This window comes from Diachasma alloeum, unplaced genomic scaffold (genome assembly GCF_001412515.2).
Source record: "Diachasma alloeum isolate Michigan unplaced genomic scaffold, Dall2.0 Dall_scaffold_00269, whole genome shotgun sequence".
Taxonomy (NCBI): domain Eukaryota; kingdom Metazoa; phylum Arthropoda; class Insecta; order Hymenoptera; family Braconidae; genus Diachasma; species Diachasma alloeum.
In genome coordinates, this window is record NW_021680408.1 from 2,061,727 (window position 1) to 2,082,038 (window position 20,312).

The 20,312-nt window shown below is 36.9% G+C and overlaps 2 protein-coding genes across 2 annotated transcripts; one reads left to right on the forward strand and one right to left on the reverse strand.

The window, feature by feature from the left end:
- Positions 1 to 12: 12 nt before the first annotated feature.
- On the reverse strand, positions 13 to 6,647 carry LOC107037679 (nucleolin). The gene is made up of 4 exons (XM_015256339.1): positions 6,572 to 6,647; positions 4,839 to 5,015; positions 4,669 to 4,758; positions 13 to 1,596 (listed from the first exon to the last, which is right to left on the reverse strand). Exons 1-4 carry the CDS (start codon positions 6,645 to 6,647, stop codon positions 290 to 292), a joined length of 1,650 nt encoding a protein of 549 aa, XP_015111825.1. The 3' UTR covers positions 13 to 289.
- A 3,832-nt stretch (positions 6,648 to 10,479) lies between these two features.
- LOC107037756 lies at positions 10,480 to 19,559 on the forward strand. The gene is made up of 4 exons (XM_015256486.1): positions 10,480 to 10,748; positions 10,828 to 11,055; positions 14,253 to 14,460; positions 18,728 to 19,559. Exons 1-4 carry the CDS (start codon positions 10,682 to 10,684, stop codon positions 19,203 to 19,205), a joined length of 981 nt encoding a protein of 326 aa, XP_015111972.1. The 5' UTR covers positions 10,480 to 10,681; the 3' UTR covers positions 19,206 to 19,559.
- The last annotated feature ends 753 nt before the right edge of the window (positions 19,560 to 20,312 follow it).

Consider the following 20,312-nt stretch of genomic DNA (forward strand, 5'->3'; position numbering starts at 1 on the left):
TTTCAGATTATCTTTAACTCTTTCCATGCGGTTCCTAAAAAAGGAACAAATTTTTGAAGCTGTCCTTTTTTTGTCCCCTTTTGGTTAATAATTCATGATTTTTTGCACTCCCGACACCTTCGGAGAACCTTCCATTTGAATTTCAACATTTTTGGGTGATTCAATCGTCATATAACCTTGAAAATTGAAATTTTTCTGAACATTCACGCCATTAATTGCCTTATCATTTAAAAAATCTGTAGAAAATTCATGTAAGCATTATCAAAAATGCCAAGGTCCCAGTGACTCATTACAATCTCATGACTTTACTCTGTCGTCCACTCCACTGTCTCCTCGATGATTGTTTCCTCGCCAAGAGCTCCGCAAGCCCCATCCCATAGTCCGCGTCGTCCTCCTCCGGTTTCGAGGTCTCGTTATCACTGACTTTCTCGTCCTTGGTGTTCTCAGAGTCGTCTGAAACGAGGGCAGCTAGCGCCGCGTCCTCCTCCTCCTCGCTCTCGTTTTCGCCCTCGTCTTCCTCGTCGTCCTCCGCCTCGGACTCCTCCGCCGTGTTCTCGGTCTCGTCGTCCTCCTCGTCCGAGTCACTCGCGAGGATGTAGTCCTCCTCGTCCTCGTCGGAGTTCTCAGTCGGGTCCGGCTTCGTTGGTCTCGACAGAGGCTTCGCGTCGCTGACGATGGCGTTGGGGCTGTTGGCGGTCAGACTCGGTTTCTTCACTGTCTTTATCCCCACGAGCTTCTTCACTCCGGTTTTCGCGGGGGTGAGCACCGTTGCGGCGACTTCAGGGGACGTCGTGGGGTCCGAGGGCTCCAGCGGCTTCTCCTCGAGTGGCTTTACCTCCGGTGCTGGACCTGATGTGGACTCTTCAACGTCTCCGGATTGCTCTCCCGTGACGGCTTCCTCTGGAACAGCTGCATCTTCACTGACTTCTGTCGTCTCGTCCTTGACCGTCTGATCAGTCATCTCTTCGACCACTTCAGCGCTCTCAGGCGGTGCAGTACTCAGCACCTGCGGTATTTTCGTCGGGTTTTTCATCTCCAGAGGAATCTCCTCCGTCGGTTTCGTTAGTTTCATAGGCTGTGGGGGTGACGAAACTGTCGGAGATGGTTTTGTTATCAATGGAATAGTGAAGGGAAGAAGTGGAGCTGCGGTTGTTGTCTTCTTCTTACTGCTATCGTCGTCTCCCGTGAAGATGTCGAGGAGGGCGCCGAAGCCCAGAACGTCATCGTCATCGTCGTCATCGTCATCATCGTCGGAGGACTCGGGGGCTTGGGGGTTCTTCGCCGGGGGGTTTTCATCGCTCTCCGTTTCGTCGTCCAAGCCGAAGATGTCGTAGTCGTCATCGTCATCATCCTCGGCGTCTGGCTTCGGGGGGTCGATTACTGGGAGACTCTCCGCTGGACGGAGTTGGAGACCGTCGGGTCCGAATCTGAAGCAACTGACACGGAGACTTGCTTCGAGCTCGGATGCCGACTGCAATTCGAGACCGAGACACGCTTTGAAGTGGTCCTGGGCTTCACGCTCGATCGAGTAGATTCGACCGCAGAATTTTGTCAGACCTCCCGGCATTGGCACACAGATCGCTCGGGGCTTCTTGCCTGCAAGGAAGTAGGACAAGTTTATTTTATTATCATCATTGTTATGTTTTTTCACCGATGTACACATTTCCTAATCGTTCTACAATAGTGCTCCCTCTAACAAGAGATTATTTTTTTTTCCGTACTGCTCTTCACTTCTCCTCGTCCGGAGATTGGTATTAGCCCTTCCTCGAACTCGTAAAAGTGAAAATCACTACGGAAAAATATCGCTCACGACCAGGGTTGGGTGGTTCACTGAAAATCGGAGTTTTCTATTTACCTTTTTTACCATTGACCTCTAAATGGTAAAAAAGGTAAATAACTGGTAGAAAACCACCCCTTCATCCAAGTATCACTGCAGTAACCCTCGTGACTAAATTTCACGAGGGATTATTCCTTGCCCAACCCTACTCACGACTAGTGCCATGGGGTTTTTTGGGGTACACATGAGGAGTTGATGCAAATCGAATATACGGATACAAATTTGTGTATTTCGGATGAATTTTTAGAATTTCAAAACTATGGAATTGAGTTTAAGGGAAATAAGTGCTGAATCCAGTGATGATTCTAATAAATCAGAAGGTTATCCTAGTCATCACGAGCCAACGTTCACTGAAGAAGAGAGTGATCGTCTGGCAAATTCACAAAGAGATTTTGATCAATCAGATCCAGTTCTCAAATATCTGCGTAACTTGACATGGGCATTAGGCCAGGTACAAAGTCAACTAGTACAGCTTCACGACGGCCAGGAGGAGATCAAAGCTTCATTGGTTGCTAACCGCCATGTGCCTGGAGAGGACCAGCCAAGTGTCACGTTAGAGGATCACTATTGCGAGGATATCAACAAATTCGAGGAGTTCAACACAAAATTGGGAGAAGACTGTCATTTTTGCCCAAAAATTGTAAGATTTTGCCTTTTTTTTCTCTCATGACTTTCGCGTAAATTCCAAGGTTTTCAGTTCATGTTTTTTTTTCAGTGCGTTGCGATGCTCAGCAAACTCAATTACAAAAAATCATTGTCAAAAAATATTGGCTACATGCTAAAGCCTCCGATACTCAAAGATGTCCTACTGCATTGTTTCTCAAAAAAAAAAACCAAGGACAAGAATATATTCAGTGAACTACCTATATGGCCTTGCATCACAGGTATTTTTCATTACTTTTACAATGATGAACTGATTTTGAAAATTGTTATGATCATCGCTTATGAATTTTCCAGACACACTTCAGAGAGAAGCCAGAAACAACAAGATTGCAGAGTACAAAGATGGAAAACTCGTTCAGGGATTCGGACGAACTATTAATAACTGCCGATCATGGGGATAAGAAAATAGAACGGGGGCTGACGGTGACGGACAGGATCCAAAGGATGCTCTTCCGGGCAACGTGGGACAAGAATGATCAATATTATCAATCTATTTATTGAGTGATATTCTTGCTTTATTGTAAGGTTAGGAGGATTAAAAGTTGCACCGTACAAAATAAAATCAAATGAAAAAGAAACTGCTGTGATTAATAATTGATCAGAACCCGAATCCAAAACCTGAACAGTACCCTATAAATTCCTGATAAATACCTTAGCTACGCTGGATCCGGAAGTACTGATCAGATGCTGATCAGAATATTACCTTCTGAGATGATATTCTGATATGAGATGATATCTAAATCACATCAGTTTCTAATAGTGAACATTTTCTCCTACTAGGATCAGGTGATTTGCATCAGGATCTCGTAGGGTTACCTGATAGGGATTGGATCTCACAGCCTGATCCTATTAGGATGTTAAGAAGTGTTACATGCCCATTTAGTCCCTGATCCTATAGCCTGGTCCGTAACTGATTACATATCAGGTTGTCAGGATCAGTACCTTACTTAACTAAATTTCCACTCGAGTCGCTGAACGATCTTCGAGAGTTTTTACTTCACCTCGAAGACCCCCGAGCAAGCTAAGTGATACAAACTAGTCCTGCAATAATAGTGCGGGCTGTACAATAGTGCTCCCTCCAATAGGGGTGGGGTGATCACAAATGTCGAATGGGAGAGGAAAACGTAGTTATCGCAAGGGTCTAATTGGAGTGATGAATTGAGTAATCGTAAGGGTCAAAAGGGAGAGGCGAACGAAGTTATCGCAAGGGTCCGATGGAAGCGATGGATAGAGTAATGGCGAGGGTAAAAAAGGGAGACAAACGAAGTTATCTCAAGGATCTAATGGAAGCGAATTACCCTTACGATAACTTCGTGTCTCCCGTTTGCCTCTTGCGATTAGTCTATTCATCGCTCCCATTAGACCCTTGCGATAACTTCGTTCGTCTCTCTCTTGTGACCCTTACGATTACTCAATTCGTCACTCCAATTAGACCCTTGCGATAACTTCGTTCGCCCCTCCTTTTTGACCCTTGCGATTACTCTATTCATCGCTCCCATTAGACCCTTGCGATAACTTCGTTCGTCTCTCTTGTGACCCTTACGATTACTCAATTCGTCACTCCAATTAGACCCTTGCGATAACTTCGTTCGTCTCTCTCTTGTGACCCTTACGATTACTCAATTCGTCACTCCAATTAGAACCTTGCGATAACTTCGTTCGTCTCTCTCTTGTGACCCTTATGATTACTCAATTCATCACCCCAATTACACCCTTGCGATAATTACGTTTACCTCTCCCGTCTGACCCTTGTGATCACCCCACTCTCCTCAACAAATGTCGGCCCAGCAACAAGGCCATAGAAGACTTAAGATTTGGGGCCATGGACCCCCATATCGTCCTCAAAGGCCAATGATATTTCATGGCTATGCCCGTGGCCGCAGACTAATATTCATGGCCGTGCTATGACAACGGGGGTACGTGACTAACTTTTCCTAATCGCTCTACAATAGTGCTCCCTCTAACCAGAGGGTGAACTCTGAATCGGCCAAAAACTAATAGAAAACTCAATAGAAATCCAATAGCATTGTCTAGTGAATTCGCTAGGCTTTTCTATTAAATTTTTTGCCAGAGATTTTAATTTTCTTTTCAGTGATTTCGGAAATTAGTAATAAATTCGAGTAAATTTTTTAGGAATTCCATAGGTTTTTACAACGTTACACTCTTACCGCTGATAACTGTGCTGGTTAGAATATTCTTCCCAAAACTCAATTGAACAGCGAGATTGTTCTCCTTCAAGTACTGCAGAGAGGCACACCCTGAAATTCCAATATATTCGTTAGGTTTCTTACAATTTACATAGAAATTTAAATGGCACGATGAGGGAGAGGGTTTTCACCTGGTCCTTGAACTCTGACCAATGGAATGTGGAATTTCCTGCAGCAATTGCAGATATTCTCATTGCAGGTGCAGTATTTGTTGACATTTTCCGTCGCCTGTTTAAGAGACATGAATGATACACCGAAATTTTGTTTTGTGGCTCGCGCAACTCGGTACAACGAAGTCTCATTGCGATCTGAAAAAAGGCATTAGCTTAGTCACCACGTACGGGAAAATTCTATTGGATTTGTACTGAATTTTCCATTATTTTTTTGCTATAGCTATATTATATATATTTTGCTATATTATATTTACCTGCGCATTTTTTGTGAATAGAAATGTTTATTGGAATTCATTCCATTGGAAAAATCAATACAATTTGATTGTTCTATAGAATTTATTCTATTGAGATATTTTTATAGAAACGTTTCGGCTCAAATTTTCAAAGTTTTTTTGATCCACTTTTTAATGAAAAGAGAAGGAAAATTGAGTGGAAAACACTTAGAAATTTCATGTCGAGGAATTCATATAGAAAATGTCTCGATATTCATAAAAAAATTGTAAAAAATTCGTATAGAAAAATGAAATTCTACTAATTTTTTCTATAAAATAGTTTCTTGTTGGAAATTTTCTAGGAAAATAATGCGCAGTGAAGCTGCGGAATTCTTCAATTAAATCGGCTAAAATCTAATAGAATTTCCTATAGAATTCGATTTTTCATACAATTTATCCCATTGAGATATTTTCTATCGAAATTCTTCGGCTCAAATTTTCCAAGTTCTTTTCTTTGATTTTGCTCATGAAAAGAGAAGAAACAAGGAATGAAAAAAATAAGAAAAATGATGTCCAGGAATTTCTATAGAAAATGTCTCGATACACAAATTCGTATCGGAAGATAAAATTCTCGGAATTTTTTCTATAAAATATTTTACATTAGAAATTTTCATTAAATAAACGCGCAGTAAATCTGATGAATTCTTCAATAAAATCGGGCAAAATCTAATAGAATTTTCTATAGAAGTTCAATAGGAATCAAATGGAATTTTCTATAGAATTCGATTTGTCTAAAAAATTCATCCCATTAAGATATTTTCTATAGAATTTCTTCGGTTCAAATTTTCCAAGGTCTTTTCTTTGATTTCGCTAATGAAAAGAGAACAAACAAGGAATGAAAAAAAATAATAATAATGTCCAGGAATTCCTATAGAAAATGCCTCGATACAAAAATTCCGATCGAAAGATAAAATTCTAGGAATTTTTTCTATAAAATATTTTACATTAGAAATTTCCATTAAATAAACGCGCAGTAAATCCGCTGAATTCTTCAATAAAATCCGCCAAAATCTATTAGAATTTTCTATAGAATTCGATTTTTCTATACAATTCATTCCATTGAGATATTTTCTATAGAAATTCTTCGGCTCAGATTTTCCAATTTCTGTTCTTTGATTTTGTTAATGAAAAGAGAAGAAACAAGGAGTGAAAAAAACTAAGAAAATTAATGTCCAGGAATTCCTATAGAAAATGTCTCGATACAAAAATTCCTATAGAAAGATGAAATTCTAGGAATTTTTTCTATAAAATATTTTACATTGAAAGTTTTCTTTAAAAAAACGCGCAGTAAACCTGCCGAATTCTTCAATAAAATCAGCCAAAATCTAATAGAATTTTCAATTGAAGTCCAGTAAAAAACCAATAGAATTGTCTATCGAATTCGCTAGGCTATCCCATTAAAGTATAAATTTCCATTACCGATGACTCGTCCATACGCAGCGAAAGCGATTAACAGGAATATCAATAACAGCTCGAACACAGTTGACAGTCGCATTGTTATTCCCTATGTCAGTCCTCTGTTCTCTCCTGTAAAAAGTCATTAAATCATTCTGAGACTGTTTCCGAACCCATGACGACAGTAATAATTGAACAATGGAAACCCACTTGAGTAATGACCCCCGAGATTCAGAACGAGAAAAAGAGAAATAAAAAAAGCAGAATGTGAAAGCCTTTTTCGACAGCCCTTTCCCATTAGTCATTGGTCAAATTTTCAAAAATACTGTACAGTTCTTTGACACTCAAATAGAGAGGGGACTAAGCCTCTCGACTCCGTGGCCTACATCACGGTCGCGGTCAATGCCATGTCTAGTGCGTGTTTGACTGCATGGTTTGTCATGCTTGTCTGTCATTTCTCGCTCAACATTTCGGTTTAGAAATTACTCCGAATGACCAATTATTTCAAATATCCCATACGTATCCCGTAATTTTCCCACTAATTTATCAATTAACTTAATGAAAAAAGATGAAAAAACAATAACAAATTGAAAATTAAGACAATAAATTTTGTTCTTCCAATTAAGATCTGAAGAATGGTGTGAATAAATGATAGAATGATGAAAATATGAATGAAAAACGAATGAAAAAAAATGACTCACTTGAAAAAAAATCCAGGCGCCCGAGTAAACACTAGAAAAATGTGTCTAACACTTCGATTGTACTCCAAGTACTCCTCAACTCTGAATGTTACGAAGGCCAATGTTAAACTGAAGATGCCGCTGAAAGTTCCCCACCTCTGAAGGAGCTCGTTACCATTGAAAAGTCGGTCAAACCTACCTCCACCCCAGGAGCACAGTATTTAGTCAAGTAATATTCTAATGTCGAGAAGGCGAACGCTGGGAATAATAAATCGATGTGCTCTCCCAAACCCATAATTCCATTAATTATCCACTCCATTAGTCCCACATCATCGTTTCCGGTGTTGGATCCTTGAAACCCGAGGCAATGAACCGAAACTACCAATTTGTCCCATTATTTCGACGAAATTCCATTACAAAATTCAATCTTAGATGAAATTACAGGGGAAAGGCGAAGGTAATTTGAGATTTTAAATAGATATAGAACCGAAACTAAGGAGTCTTCGGTATGGGCTACTGTAAGTTCCCCTTTCTCCGGTCAGTGGGTCGAAGAAAGTTGATGCCCGAAGCGGTTCACCTTGACTCGTACAATGAAAATCCTCAATCATCGGAGGAATTCTATTCTAGAATGCCCGCCTCATCCTAAAAAATATAATCCCTCGAAGCTGTCCCAATAAATATAGTTTCTAATAGACAAAAAAACAAGTCCATTTGAATTCTAAATTAATGAATTGGTTTAATAAATTTCGGAAAAGTACAGAAAAACATTTACGAAAAATTAAATAAAGAAAACGTCATCTGTTTTATTAAATTTTTTTATTCTTGCACGTAGAAAAATAATTCGTTGGGGTAACGGAAGCGGATGTCTTCGCTCGGGTTTGATTTGTTAGAATAGCAAGAGGGTTATCCCAGGGCAACGACAATTCAGCAGCGAAGTGGTAAAACACTACAAGTCAATTTTTACGATTGACCAATTGTCAATGAATATCTCGGAATCTAAGGGAGATAGGAAAATTTTTGTTATAACCTTTTTGGTAGAGCCGATTGAGTGCTACAACAAATGTAATCTTGAAAATTTCGCTATCTATATTCCTCAAAAACTCAACTGCGAGATAACTCGACTTAAACCGTTTTGCTACTTGGCTACTGAATTGATTTGCTCATTTTTGAGGAACATGTTTAGTTAGATTAACAAACGAATTGCTATTTTATTATTTTTATTTTCAACGCAAAGCGTCACAAGAAGCTTATGATTGGCAATCACATGTGCCTGGTTTTTCCATTTTATATACAAAGGATTAATTGCAGAATATGGGACAAGAGAAAACAGAAAATTGAGCTAACTGCTGGTATCGTATAATTAAATAGGAAAAATCATCGGTTTTAACTTGTTGGGAGTGCGATGAGGATGAAACATTTTGTGAGGTGTGGTGATGACGAAGAATATAGAGAGCTGTTATTATAACTATTGTAATGAAGTGATGTGAGTGGAAATTAACTTTACCTCCCCAATCGGCATTCCATATGCAGCTGTACGAGTTGCTATATTAATTATCAGTAAAAGTACGAGAAATCAGATAATAAAATGCCGCTAATTTACCAAAATTTTGAACAAATTTCCTGCCGAAAGTTATCCATATTTTCGCAAATCGAAGCACATTAATCTCCAGGAGGCGATGATAAACATCATTATGCTTTAGACTCGAAAAATATTGTTACCGAATCGAATGATTTAATCTATCTTCTTCCCCTCTTTTGTAAAATAATGTTTGGGACAGCTTTATTTATTATTTATTCCTGAGAACTGTCAATAGACACGCCCCTTTGATTGACCTCGAATTATTACTTCCTTAAACTCAACAATATTAATAACTTTGAGCAAGAATTTATTTGGAAATTTCGAGGAAACGGTGACCTTCTGTTATCCCTTAAAATCCACTATTTTTTTATTGCTTCAAAATATAGAATCCATAGCGGGGTTATTTACACTATCGGTAAGGTTTCATACATTTGGTTTTTCCATTGCTTTACTGTATATTCGTCGGTTATATGCGGGGGTTACTCTTGGTAAAGAATTTGTCTACAGCTGTGAGAGTAAAATGGACACTAGACTTTTTTAACATTATTCATAAGTCAGAAACAAATTTATTAATTGAGATCATTTTAAGCTCATCACACAGGGAAAGAATTGTTGTTTGTATTGGGTATCGCGTCAAATGATCCCGGTAAAAAGATCCCGGTCAAAAAATCCTCTCCAAAATGATCCCGAGCAAAATGATCCGCAACAAAATGATCCCCAACAATATGATATGAGCGATAGTAGTAACGAGAATATTTCCCATCCATACTGCACTATTTTCCTTTAAATAAAATCGATAAATTGAAATGTAAACAGCTCAGGTTGTTGAAATTTTTGTGAAGAAATTGATGACTTAGACTGTTAATAGTGTCGTGTTGTTAATAGCGTTTAATGTATTTATGTGGAAAATTATTGTTCAATTTTGTGATGAAAATGATGACTCAGGAATTAATGTATTTATGGAGTATTTATGTATTATAATTGATTTATTAATAGGTCGATTATTGCTCAATTTTGTGATGGGAATGATGCCTCAGGAATTAATGTATTTATGGAGTATTTATATATTATAATTGATTTATTAATAGGTGTTGTTAAAATGTTTTAATTATTCAAATAGACGAGTATATTGTCACTTTTGATGTCGTCCGAGGATCATTTTGTGGAGGATCATTTTGTTGTGGATCATTTTGTTCGGGGATCATTTGACGGGGATCCTTTGTATTGAAATAAAAATTATGAAATTTTATCAACATTTCAACCCGTCATTAACATTTTTAAAAAAGTCAAAAGTGTCCATTTTACCCCAGCCTCCCCTAATCATCTCTCAACAAGCGAGTATTTGCCAGGCTGACAAAATGATTTTTCAACGTGTAATGTTGAAGTGATGAAAATAATGAATGCAAACATTTGAAGAAAGGAAACACGAAGGTGTTATTCTTTGATTCATACACGCTCGTGTTACTAAGTACAGTATAGTACCCCTGTAAAGGGGTCACCCGGTAACCCAGATGAAGTTCTTTGGCCTCCAGCATCAGAGAGCCCGTCCAATGACGTTGTACCACTCCCCTCTCCCCAGTTTGAGGGGTATTGGACCAATCGTGATGAGGTACAAACAGTGAATAAGGAACTAAGGAGACCAAGAAGTTTGAAAACTTGAGGTTTAGCGCAAACCTCAAGAGTGAAACGTGCGTCTGACGAGTTTGTTCGTCGAGTGATTCGGGGTCTGTTCGGGGTTTATATGGAACGCTCCCTTTATTCGTATTTCGTGGGAATATTTAGTCTGTGAGAGGGTCTCTCCCGGAGGGTTTTTCATTTTTTTTTTTCGGAAGTCTCTTCGAGTTTATTTCCATTTTTCATCGTTGGCAAGTCAGTATGACAGTCAAACTCTGGATCATTCTCTCCTGTGCGGTCGTCGCAGTCTCCTCCGCTGGAATACTCGGTGAGATGATTCATGTTCGCTTCTGCTGCCCGTCGATTCGGGATCAACTGTTTGATTTTATTTTCCATGGATTTTTTAGAGACACTTCTGTCGTGGGATATTCGCGATAGTGAGGCGAGATCATCAACAGCCCAGTCCAAGTGCTTGTGTCAGACATCGGGATGCCTTTGCTGCGTCGACCTCAATCTCACGTCAACAATCGACCTGGGTGGACCCGCGTGTGTCAATATCAAACAGAAGGATAAGAATGTCTCGCTGCATATGAGTTATGGAGACAATCCTGTGCACAATGCCACCATTAAGATTGGTTAATATTCGTTTTTCTTGTTGACTTCCCGAACCGAAGGGGGGAAGTATTTCTATTTTTATTGAGTTTAGGGGGAATTCAACTATTTACAGGCGCGAACAAATTTTGTAGGGAGAGGTGGCGGATTCGCGGGAATAGTCTGGTGGATTTCCATTGAACTTTCTATGAAATTGTGGAAGATTGTAGGGAGAAATACGAAGAGGGATGTCTGGCGGAAAATATTCTATAGAAAAAGACAATAAAATTCGGGTTTTTCAGGGGAGAGTGGGGCAAAATAAAATAGTCAAAAAAACGACTGTTTGACGCAATTCAAGGAAAAATTTTTTATTTTATTTTTGGGAGTACTGATGAGAATAATAATTTTCCGTTCAGTAAAATGGAAAATTATTGAGAAGTTTTGATGGGAAAAAATTTTGTCAATGGATTATTCGATTGAAATTCAGTATCATATTTTCCTTTTCCCCCCTCTGGGTCTCCCCCTGAGCCTTGCTCTGGACTTTGGATTTTGCTGTTTCATTTTCTTTTCAATTAATCCATTGACAAAATCTTCGCCCGTCAAAACTTCTCAATAATTTTCCATTCTATTGAATGGAAAATTATTATTCTTATCAGTACTTCCAATAGTAAAAAAAAGTTGATAAAAAAAATATTTAAGAAAAAGATTTTTTTTTTGCTTGAATTGCGTCAAACAGTCGTTTTTTTGACGGTTTCATTTTGTCCCACTCTCCCCTATATGAATTCCCTAGCGATGTGGTAAAACGGTTTAAATCGATTTTGTCTATTGACGAGTTTTCAATGAATATCTCGGAATTTAAGGGAGATAGCGAAATTTTTGTTAAAATATATTTTATATTGCTCAATTAGCTCTACAAAAAAGGCAATTACGAAAATTTTGGTGGTTCCCTTAGATTCGGAGATATTCTTCAAAAACTCAGGTGTGGCCTAAATCGACTTGAGTTGTTTCACCTCTTCGCTACTGAATTATTCTATTGACATATTTTCTACAGAAGTTCGTCGACTTAAATTTTTTGAGTTTTATTCTATTGTTGAAAAAAGAAAAAAATGTGGAGTGAAAAAACTTGGAAAATTCGTGTTGACGAATTCCTATAGAAAATGTCTGAATAGAAAAAGTGGGATAGAACGATGACATTTCACTGATTTTTTCTATAGAATAGTTGCTATTGGATATTTCGCATAGAATAATACGGAGTTAAGCTGCGGAATTCTTTAATGGAATCGGTCGAAACCTAATAGAATTGTCACTAGAAGTTCAATAGAAATCTAATAGAATTTTCTATAGAATTCGTTAGGTTTTACTACGAAATTGTTCCGTGCGTGTATGTATCTATTCGTTCTGCTCTTTCCTCCCCCCCCCCTCTAAAAATTGAAAGTCAATAGAATAATTCATTAGCTACAAAATGCTGTTCAATTTCTATTGAACTTTCTATTAAATTTCGGCCGATTTAATTTAAAAATTCCACAGTTCATCTGCACTTTTTTTTCTATAGACAAATGTTCAATGGGAAATATTCTATAGAAAAAACAATAGAATTCCATTTTTCTGTACAACTTATTCTATTGAGATACTTTCTATAGAATTCTAAGCTTTTTTGTTTAATTTTTATCGTGAAAAGAGAAGAAAAATTAAACGGAAAAAAAATTTGCAAATTATATTCAAAAATTTCTACAGAAATTGTGTTAATAGAAAAAGCAGTATAGAAATAGTTTCTATTGGACATTTTTTATTTAAAAAACGCGTATCAGTGGGGCTACTGAATTCTGCAATAGAATTGGCCAAAAACTAATAGAAATTCAATAGAGCTTTCTGCAGAATTCGTCAGATTTTTTTATGAAATTTCGCGCATGTATGTATCTATTCTTTCTCCAATTTTTCTATTTTTCTTTACGACGTACCATATTCAGATATTTTCTGTAGAAATTCCTAGGCTAAAATTTTCATTTTTTTTGTTTCTTCCTATTAATGAAAAGAGAAGAACAATGGAGTGGAAAAAACTTGGAAAATGTATGGCGAGAAATTCTTATAGAAAATGTATGAATAGAAAAGTTGCATAGAAAAATAAAATTCGATTAATTTTTTCTGTTAAATAGTTTCTATTAGACATTTTCTATTAAAAAACGCGCCTCAATGAAGTTGCGGAATTCTTCAAGAGAATCGCCCGAAAACCACTCGAATCTTCAAAAAAAGTTCAATAGATTTTTAAGAAATTTTTTCGTGCGGGTATCCATTCTCCCCCCCCCCCCCGCCCCCAAAAAAATTCAANGAAAGTTAATGGTATTATAAACAGCATCAGACTTTCAATTGAAGATAAAACGAATGGATGCGGAAAAAATTGAAATTAATTTTGTTTGTGTTGAGTAAAATTTTCGATAGAAATACCTAGCGAATTCGTTAGAAAATTCTATTGGATTTCTATTGAACTTTTTATTAATTTTTGGCCGATTCTATTTCAGTAGCGAAGTGGTAAACCGGTACAAGTCAATTTAGACTATTGACCAATTTTCAATGAATATCTCGGATTTTAAGGGAAATAGCAAAATTTTTGTTATACCCTTTTTTGTAGCGCCGATTGAGAGCTACAATAAATGTGATAACGAAAATTTCGCTATCTCGCTTAGAGTCCAAAATATTCTTCAAAAACTCAACTGGGAGATAAGTCGACTTGAACCGTTTTACCAGTTCGCTACTGATTTCAATGTACAATAGAAAATATTTAGTAGAATTCGATTTTTCGGTATACCTTATTCTATTGAAACATTTTTTATACAATTTCCTTGGCTTAAATTTGCCAAGTATTTTCGTTTGATTTTTTTAATGAGAAGAAAAGAAAAATAGAATGAATAAAAAATCTTACAAAATTTGAGCCGAGGAAATTCTATAGAAAATATTTGAAGAGAATAAGTTGTATAGAAAAATCTCTTGACTTTTCCTATTGAATATTTTCTATTGAACATTCAATAGAATCGATCGAAACCTAATAGAAAGTTCAATAGAAATCCAACAGCGTTTTCTGACGAATTCGTCAAGTTTTTTTATTAAATTTCTTCGTGCCTGATATCTTCAAAGAAGAGCTTCACGAAAAATTCAGTGGCTCATTTAGATTTTAAGGAACTTATCGTCAAGCGAAATATATCACTGTAATAATGGATGTTGAGAGATAAAATTTATTAATTTACAGCGGACGCAGCAAATAAACCGACGTGTATGAATCTCCTATCAGACCTAGCTCAACTCTGTGCCAAATTCACATCAATGAAACATCAGGATTTAGGCCACGACGGGTGTCTCGTTGTGGAGCCCGCTCTAATGCGAACACCCCAGGCTACTTACCACATGGGCTGCTTTAATTTCAACCAGGGAGTCCGGCAGATTCAGTCGTCAATAGTGTAATTATGATCACTGAAATTAAGGGGAGACTACTCTCCTCAATAAGTTTTAAGAGTTGCGGGCGATTGGAGTAAGATTTCTCATGGATTGAAGATCGATTATATATATCTAAAAACGAATAATTAGTGAAAAAATTAATCGTTTATTGCTCGTTTGCTCCGCACACGCTTAAAATGTTAAAACCAGTCCAGGGCCTCCAATTTTAGAGCTACAGAGTGTTCGGAATTTTTGAAAAAATGTGTAAAAAAATAATTACGAATTAGTTTCTGAAATTTGACTCCCACAGCTAATTTTGTTTTGTTTAATATAAAAATCTGTGCCATTCATGTAAAATAAGCAAAAATATTTTGTGGCCTATTCTAGATGAATGGTGCAATTTTTTTATTAAAAAAATAAGGAGGCTACTCCCATATGACCCCCATGATCATTATTCTGACCCTTGTGACCCTTAATCTGACCCTCGTGACTCTCATTATACCCCTCGTGACCCTTATTTCGACCCTTCATTTCTGACCCTTAAGTTTGGAGTTTTAATTTCAAACACCAAATTTTCATCACCAAAAGTCAATTTGGATTTTTACAATGTAATATTTTGAGACCCTTATTTTGACCCTTGTGGCCCTTAGTTTCTGACTCCCATGACCCTTATTTGGACTTAATCTGATGTTTGTCATCCTTAATCTGACCCTCATTTGGATCTTCAATTTGACCCTCATTAGAACCCTCGTGACCCTTACTTTGACCGGGGTGACCCTTAGTTTTTGACTCTTGGTTTTTGACCCCCATGTCCCTTATTTGGACCCTTACTCTGACCTTTGTGACCCTTAACCTGATCCTTGTGACCCTTATTTAGACCTCTAATCTGACCCTTGTTACCCTTATTTGGGCCCTTAATCTGACCCTTCTGACCCTTAATTTTGCGACTCTTAATCTGACCCACATAGCCTTTAATCTGACCCTTGTGACCCTCATGATTCTTATTTTGACCGTCGTGACCTGTATTCTGACCATTGTAACCGTTATTCTCACCCTCATGACCCTTGTGACCCTTAATTTTGGAGTTTCAATTTCGAGTACCAAATTTTTATCACCAGAAGTCGCTTTTGGATTTCTATGCCAATTCCAATAGCCCATGACTTTGAAAACTCATAGTAGTCTCCCCTTAACATATTGGGAGAGTGGGATAAATCGAGGGGAGTATCGCCTCCCCATTCTCGTCAGGGAGTTTTTTAAATTCTGGGAAATGTTTTTGAAATCTCTTTGAAAATCTTTGAAATTCTATGGAATTTCTAAGGATTTTCAAAGTGTTTTAAAGTTGGGAAAAAAATGAACAATTATGAATTTTAGAAATTTCGCAAACTTGAAATCAGGTCATTTTTTGGTTTAAATGATTGCGCGTGCGAAAAAAATTCATAAAAAAATCTAGGGAATTCGCTAGAAAATACTGTTGGATCTTAGTTAAACTTCCTATTATAATTTTTGGCGGATTTGGATTGACAACATTCTGCTGATAATCTGCGTGTTTTTTTTTTCAATGGAAATGTTCAATGAAAAACATTTTCATGTTCAATGGAAAAAATCAGTAGAATTAGATTCTTCTATACAAGTTATTCTGATGACGTATCGTCAATAGAAATGCTTCGCCTCAAATTTTCTATTTTTTTGTTTTTTAAATGAAAACAGGAAAAAATGGTGTGAGGAACACTGAACAAATTAATTCTTATAGAAAATGCCTCATTATAAAAATTTGTATAGAAAGATGTAATTCTACTCATTTTTTCTATAAAATAGTTTCGATTGGAAATTTTCTAGGAAAATAATGCGCAGTAAAGCTATAAATAATAAAATAATGAGCAGTAAATTTCTCAATAAAATCGGCCAAAACCTAATAGAATTTTCTATAAAATTCTCTAGACTTTTTCTATGATTTTTTTCCTGCTTTTTCAAAGAGAAATGTTCAATCGGTAATCGTCTACAGGAACAATCGATAGAATTCAAATTTTCTGTACAACTTATCCCATTAAGATATTTTCTATAGAAATGGTTCGGCTCAAATTCGTCACAACATATTTCAGTCAGTCAATATATTTTTGCTATTAATTAGCAATCTGCTTCTGAATGGAATTTCTACGACGATGTATTTTAAATTGATTGGTAATTAGGTAGAATAGCACCTCCTACTCATTCGGGATATTGATAGGTAAATATCAACTTTTTTATATTAAATTTGAAGTAATTTGACGGATATTTTGTCGGAACCTAGTTGCAATAAATGAATTTAACCTCCTTTGAGCCATCACACTTAATAACGTGGATGCTCGTGTAGATGTATGGGACTTCCCTTTCTGCGCTTTCCCTTCTAAAAGCAGTTTATGAAATTTCAATTATGAGGTGTTCATATAAATTCAACGTGTAGTGAAGCACTTATTTTTCAAAGTATCAAGCCTCACCAGCACTTAGCATTACCCAGGGTTCGAGACTCGGACGCAGCTGGTATGAACCCCACAAAGGCCAAAATTTGACCCAGTCACCCCCTTCAAGTTATTTACCTAATTGAGTCCAACTCAATTTTTTTCCTGATTTCAATTTCTATTTGTATTGGATGACGAAATAATTCAGCTTCCTCGAAAAATTCGTTGGAGTTGCTATATTAGCACATTACCAATTGATTCAATGATTCATTGCCCCAACGTTAAAATTTCTTACCTTTCCCTACACGCACGAAAAAATTTAATAGAAAAATCTAGCGATTTCGTTAGAACATACACACATACGTACAGACACATGCGGACATGGTCTAAAAGCTAAGTAGCTTATTCCAATCCTGAGGCCAAAATTATTCATCCTGCCCCAAAATGAAAATTTCGGATTTGACGAATACAATGCGTTCGTTCGGAAGCAAAAATCGTACGGGAGAGTGGAGCAAAATGAAACGACTGACACAATTCAAGCAAAACAAAATTTTGAATTTTTTTATTATTGGGAGTACTGATGAGAATAATAATTTTCCATTTATTAGAATGGAAAATGATTGCAAAGTTTTGACGGGAGAAGCTTTTGTCAATGGATTAATTGAAAAGAAAATGAAACAACAAAATCCAAAGTCCAGAGAAAGGCCCAGGGGGAGACCCAGAGGCGGAAAAAGGGAAATGTGATGCTGAATTTCAATCGAATAAAAAAAGAAAAGTGTAATCGCCCTAATCTAATCAATTGAATTATAGATGAAGTATTTCATATTACTTGAAAAGAGAACTGTAGATAAAATTGGTGAAAATTATTAATATTGTCGTCTCAATATAAAAAATATATGAAAAACCTTCGGGAGTTTCGAATGAGAAGAGAACATAGACTCAGCGATGACGAGGTCTTAGTTTGGCTGCTGGAGAGTCAGGGGTCAAGCCGACTAGTTGACGTCAAGACCGAGATCTAACGGGAGTGGGATTCATATGTGGAGGTAGTCGCTACGCCATATCGGGGGTTCGAATATCAGTGATTTTTTTGTACCGCCTGTTCTTTTCTACCAAATAGAAAATCATTATTCTCATCAGTACCTACTCCCAATAATAACAACAAGTTCATGAACAAAAGTTGATAAAAAATTTTTTCTTCCGAATGGAAGCATTGTATTCCTCCGAATTTAAGTTTCCAGTTTTCTTCGTGAAGATGAATTTGGGGGTCAGGAGTCCGAATCTGATGTTTTTAGACCCTGTCCGTATGTATGTATGTATGGGCGTGTGTATGTGTGTATGTGACCGATTCAGTTTTTTCACGATAACTTCTAAAATAATTATCTGAATCAATCGAATCTGGGCTAGAAATATGCGTTTTTATGTTATACAGACCGAGTTCGAAGATGGTGTCGATTGCGCTTTTAGTTTTTTGATTATTCTAAAAAATTTGGCCCAAGGTTGGTCCAATGTCGGCGCAAGGTCGGTGCAGTGGTGGCACAAGGTTGGGCGCAAGGTTGGCGCAAGGTAGTCTTATGGGAGTCTTATGGGTGTTTTATGGGGGTTTATAAGGGTCATATGGGGACGTATATCATCAGTTAATGGCAAAGTGCAATGAAAAGGCAATATCCATTCGGAAGCATATTGCTAATTCATTAGCAAAAACAGGCACCACAATTAACACAATTGAAAGTACTTGCCCACTTGTTTTACTTGAATTGCGTCAAATAGTCGTCTTTCGCTTATTTCATTTTGCCCCATTTTTCCCTAATAATTATCAATAATTCAAATCGTTTCGTCTCTTGATTGCCGGAAACAGTGAGACAACTCCACCGACCCCGGAGGACGAAGAAGAGGAAGGTCTCAATACAGAGGAGCTGCTCGCAGCAGTATCTTCCACAGCTGAGCAGGGTTTCGCCCTGTTCTCCCAATGGTTCCTGAATCTCAACCCCAAACTGAACATCACCAACGCCCAGAAGGAAGAGTCCACCCAGGCCCCAGCAGTTCGCCAGGAGTCCAGCGAGGAAGGGAGATTAGGCAGAGCCCTGGGTAACACCCACTCAACAACCCCAGATGAGCGCAGCGAGGAGCGTTTCAAGCGGCTCCTCAGTGCCCAGGACAACATAATGCGAGAATCCGCGAGGATTGGACCTGTCAACGACGGCCAGACGACCTTCATCTTCCCCAAGTCAATGGAAACACCCCAAATTGCTAAGAGTCAAGCACCATTTGTCCCCAGAGAGTCACGAAGAGGTGGACGTGCCTACAATATTCATCAACACGTCAACGAAATCTAATCAATTATTATTTTCATTTATTTTTCCTCTATTCACTATTTAACAAAATCACTTTTTACCATTTTCACAACAATTTTCTCCCCTCGAAAGCATTTTTTGTAACGATAAAGCACGAAAAAATTCAACCCGATGAAGAAAATGAAAGGATCTAAGTGATTTTTGCTTTTTCATTTCTATGCTTGCGATTATATACAGGTGTGTTATATAAATTTTATTTATAAAGAAATAAAAAAACATTTTTCACGTAGAAAAATTGCTTCTAGGCAAATTCGTACGCTTATATCATTAGACATTGGTATGTTTTAATGTAATGAATTTTAATATTAATAATTATAATAAAATGGTGTATAGATACGTCTGTATTTATTCAACATAATGGTATCGTGATATATTTTCAACTCGAGACTTTATCGAATTTTTCACATTTCTCTTTTTTTCTGGTTTGGGAGAAAGAAATGCACCCGGTTTGTTCGTTAACTTTAGGAATCGTTAATAAACACATTATTTTTGCTGTTCAGTTCTGGAAGACAAGTTTTTCCTAATTAAAGTAGTAGCTATATGCCTTTTCTATGGTGAGAAGTATTCGGAGTGGGAGGGGTAATCACTCTGATTTTTTTTGTAGATTTTGAATAATATTATTTTTTATATTTTCGTCAAAATGACATTATTTGATTGATGAGTAATTGAGAATTTTTATTATTTCAATGGAAGAAATAGAATATAATTTGAAGATTTTCAATTTGTTGAAACGATACTTATAATTGGACATATGGATCTTAATTATTATGATAACAATCAATAATGAAATATGAGATATGTCAATTTCTCGAATAAAGGATAATATTGATCTTCAATATTTTCATTAAACTATTAATGAATAATTGTGATTGAATTTTTTTACATAGATTGATTAAGTTTTTCCATTCGTGTTAGAAATTGGAGAAAATTAAGTTTTTCCGGATAAGTTGGATATTATATTGGATTAGAAAAATAATTCAATTGTGAAGCGGTAAAACGGTTCAATTCGATTTTCACTATTCGTCAGTTTTCAATTAATATCTCGACATCTATGGGAGAAAGTAAAATTTTTGTTATAACCTTTCTCGT